This window comes from Oryza glaberrima, chromosome 4, assembly GCF_000147395.1.
Source record: "Oryza glaberrima chromosome 4, OglaRS2, whole genome shotgun sequence".
In the NCBI taxonomy this organism is placed as follows: domain Eukaryota; kingdom Viridiplantae; phylum Streptophyta; class Magnoliopsida; order Poales; family Poaceae; genus Oryza; species Oryza glaberrima.
In genome coordinates this window covers 2,300,796-2,304,658 of record NC_068329.1, presented here as the reverse complement: position 1 = coordinate 2,304,658, position 3,863 = coordinate 2,300,796, and the positions used below count along the sequence as shown (strand labels likewise).

Here is a 3,863-nt window from a genome sequence, read left to right as displayed (position 1 = left end):
GGCACATGGGTACGGCGTCAATTTTTTTTCCACAAATTTTATTAGTGCATCCATGCCCTTGACCTGTGAAATTAATTTTCCAAATTCGAGAGGGAAGCTAGTATATATAGAGATGTCTGTGTTTTGTCGTTTTCTGCGCAAGAGCTCAAAAGGGAAAAAAAAAGTGCATCCTCTTTTATTAATTGTACAGACCACACAACATAAAGGAAGACATAAAGTCATAAAGGAGATACAATAAAAACTGGCCATACATGCATCAGGACACGGTGGGCCGATCGACATTGTCTTCTTCACTGAGTTTCTTATCGATGTAGAACTTGCCAGCTTGCTCCGCCATAAGCCAAACGATGGTTGTCAGCTCGCCGCCTTCGCTAAGCTTCTTGGCATGTGATTCCCTGCTACACCGGTGGCTGACGTAGAGTAGCAACTCCACCCACATGTAAAACAGAAACTTCACCATGTCAACTTTCTCTTCCATTTCGGTGACAGACGCAGACTCTTCCGCCAATTATCCTTCAGTTGAACAAGCTTGAGTGTAAGCTTGGTTGCAAGCAGCAGGGCATTTCCGCGAAGGGCTTGGTTTTCATCGTTTTGCTGCAAGACCGGATTTTCGCTCTTGTCCTGAGCCAGGATTTTGGCTAGTCTGTCAGGATCGCCATTGGCGTTGCCAGTATAGTTGGTGGACAATTTCTTGTAAGTTTGTGTGTAGTACTTGCGAAGGTCAATGCCAGGAACCATTGTTGGGTGTTCCACCATGAGGAACATGAGGTAGTTGGATAGAAGCTTGATTGCTCGCACGAACGTAGTGTCGTGTCTCTTGGAGCCCTCGCGAGTGCGAAGGTAGACGTCCGTGGCGATGTGCCAGATAAGGATGCTCTCCTGGATCTCGTCGCGGATGAAGCGTTGGAGATATATCCGATCTTCATCTTCCAGATTCAGCTCAGCCACTGCGTGCAGACCCTTTTCTGCCTTGATCAAGCCAATCGAGTTGGTTGCAGACGTCCCCTGCTTTGATGGTCTCGTTTTGCTGCCTGACTGTATTGTTTCACCACTTGGCTCGGCGTCGTCGCCGGAACGAGGAACCCCAGATTTAATCTTCTCCATATCTTCCGTCCTCAGGATCACTCTTTCCAGCTCGTCGAACACCAACTCCATGACGTCGGGAGGAATCACTACTGTTGGCCCGGTGTGCTTCTTCTTGGACTGTTGCCGGGGACTGCTAGTACAGAACTGCAGCAGGTTGTGCTGCCCAATGGCGCCGGACCATTTCCTTTTGTCGTGCTCATTGACAAGGCGGCGGAGGTACTCCAGCCCGGCGTGGAGCTGGCGCCATCGCCCATTACACACGGCTTCGTGGTAGAGCCACCCATGTCGTCTCGGCTTGCTGACCAAGAAGGCGTACGCCCAGCCAGACCCGGCCGCCGATACCAGCGACGCTATGTCTAGCAGGATGGCGCCAGCCAGCAACGCGTAGGTGATGCTGACGTCAACTCTCACCGCATGAGAATGAGAATCCATGGCGGCGCTCGCGCTTGCGCTGAGGTGAAACAGCAGCAAGTCGGCGGCGGTGGCCAGTGGCGAGAAGACACGGAGGAAGTAGCCGTGCCATGTGTGGATGACGCCGGCCTTGGTGTACATGATGTCGTACAGCAGAGACACCTCCATCTGGAACACCGCCCATCTCTTGTCCCACTCCCATTTGTTGGAGAACACCGTGTTGCCAAATTCAGATGAATCCACGAACTCCGACGAGGAGTCAACCAATGCGCCCTTGCACACCTTGAACTGGGAGTGGGCACAGAGCAGGATATCTTGGGGAGACCCATCACCATCCATTTCCACTTCGGGCTGCTCCTGCTCCTGATTCTGCCCACCGACATCGCCGTCCACGGCTTTCCTGATGGTGCTCAGGTTGCCCTGGTAGAGCGCCCACACTCTCTCCCCATACTTGGCAACACCCACGGCGAACATCAACCACGCCGCCGGGAACATTGGCCCGCCGGCGGCGGAGAATGTTTTGTAGAGGACGGAAGAGGTGCTGAAGACCTGCGGGAGGAACTTGAAAACCTGCCGCTTCCAGAGCAGGTTATCGTCGATGGCGTAGGCAGTGATGGAGTCCGGGCCGCCGACATGAAGCAGCAGCAACGGCGCCCACAGCGCCACCAGCTGCTGCCGATCCGGCGGCCGGGAGCTGATGGAGAGGTGGCCGAGGCCGAATGTCGTGGTGAAGACGGCCAGCTGGTACGGGACCCAGATAATGCCCCGAAAAACACCGCGCGAGGCATGGCGCCGGCGGATTCCGGCGAATAGGATGAGGAATAGCTGCAGAATGAAGCTGGAAATGACGGCGGCCTCGATCGCCCATGCGTAGTAAAACTGCACCACCGCATTGGTACCCTTCGTTATCAGGGATCCAGCTCCGGCCATTTGGTCGGTGCCGGCGGCGGCCATCCGGCGGTATTGCGCCGCCGCGGCAGCCATGGACATGAAATGACAATAGATATCTACAGAATGAACTAGCACAAAATGAAATAACTAAATATGCTCGATCAAGTGATCACTGGCAAACAGTGGAACTATAGGCAGGAATTAATGGGGACGATCACATAAACTAGACAGGCGATCAGCTCACTGGTTGTAGTACCTTGGTATGATGATTGTGATCTGTTTTGCTATATCTTTCATCGATCCCAGATATATAGCTAACGGAAAAAGACTAAAGAAGTAAGGGTAATGAAAAACTATACAGCAGATCAAGAATTAAGGGTGATGACTGTTAACTGTATATAATTAATGCATTTTTTATCTTTATTACTGCCGATGTACACAAAATACTTTTGAAGAATATGCAGTTTGAAAAGGGATGGTCTCTGTACGTGCCGTTTGAACCACGCCATTTAATTTAGGTGTGACACTCTACTAGTAGGTAATCCAAATAAAGATACAACGATATAAAGCTCCCATGGTGCAAGGCATAACCATATTATTGTGTATAAAAAATATTTATGTATAAAATACTAATATAGTATTATATTATATTGCACTTATTATACAAACACATTACATGTCTTTTAGAGTCGTTGAGAGAGAAAAAGAGGGAGAATCCTAGTAATACTAAGAAGAGATAAATTAAAGTATATATATGGCCCCTTATTTTGTTGACCCTGTTGTTTCTATATATGAAAAAAAATAGTAACCATAGGATTATATTAGTTCCCTATATATAATCATTTATTCCTTTACAGTTCTTTCTGTTTCCCAGTTGCTTGCTATTCTGTTAGACCCAATCTTTTACTTTTCCTCCCTTGCTTTTCCAACCTTAAACTATCCAAAGCATATATACGGTGCATCCATGCAATAAGCTGCAGGCACCAAATACGTACTATATAACAGATCTATTATACTAAAAGTCCATTAAACTTCCTACAAACGCTCTCATACCGCCACGTGGCATTACTATAAACGCTCCTAAATCGCCACGTGGCGTTTTAATAGATTAAAGATATCTCGCCATCGATTTTCATTTAAATTGGTGGGTCCATTATTTTAGACCATTAGATCGAATTAAATTAAAAACTGAATTTAATCCCTCACGTACGTTCACAGGACTGTAGGTACCTGACATCTTTTTTTCTTTCCTCATAATATATTTATATTACCTCTGATCTTTACACTATTTACTTTTTATACTATGTTTTATCATTCGTTTGAGTAAAAGAAAATACGTAATTATCGCTTATTTTGTTGTGATTTTACATTCATGACTAACGCTGGCTATATTTAATTTAGTGCACAATAGAAAACGACAGATGATATGTGACACGTAATCTTTCAGCCGGTAAAATCTATATTTTTTTTTTCAT

General features: G+C 46.9%; 1 protein-coding gene across 1 annotated transcript; it reads right to left on the bottom strand.

Moving 5' to 3' along the window:
* Positions 1-256: 256 nt before the first annotated feature.
* Positions 257-1,992, bottom strand: LOC127770176 (uncharacterized). Its single transcript, XM_052295841.1, has 2 exons — positions 604-1,992; positions 257-496 (listed from the first exon to the last, which is right to left on the bottom strand). The coding sequence occupies exons 1-2, from the start codon at positions 1,990-1,992 to the stop codon at positions 257-259; spliced, it is 1,629 nt and encodes a 542-aa protein (XP_052151801.1).
* Between the last annotated feature and the right edge of the window lie 1,871 nt (positions 1,993-3,863).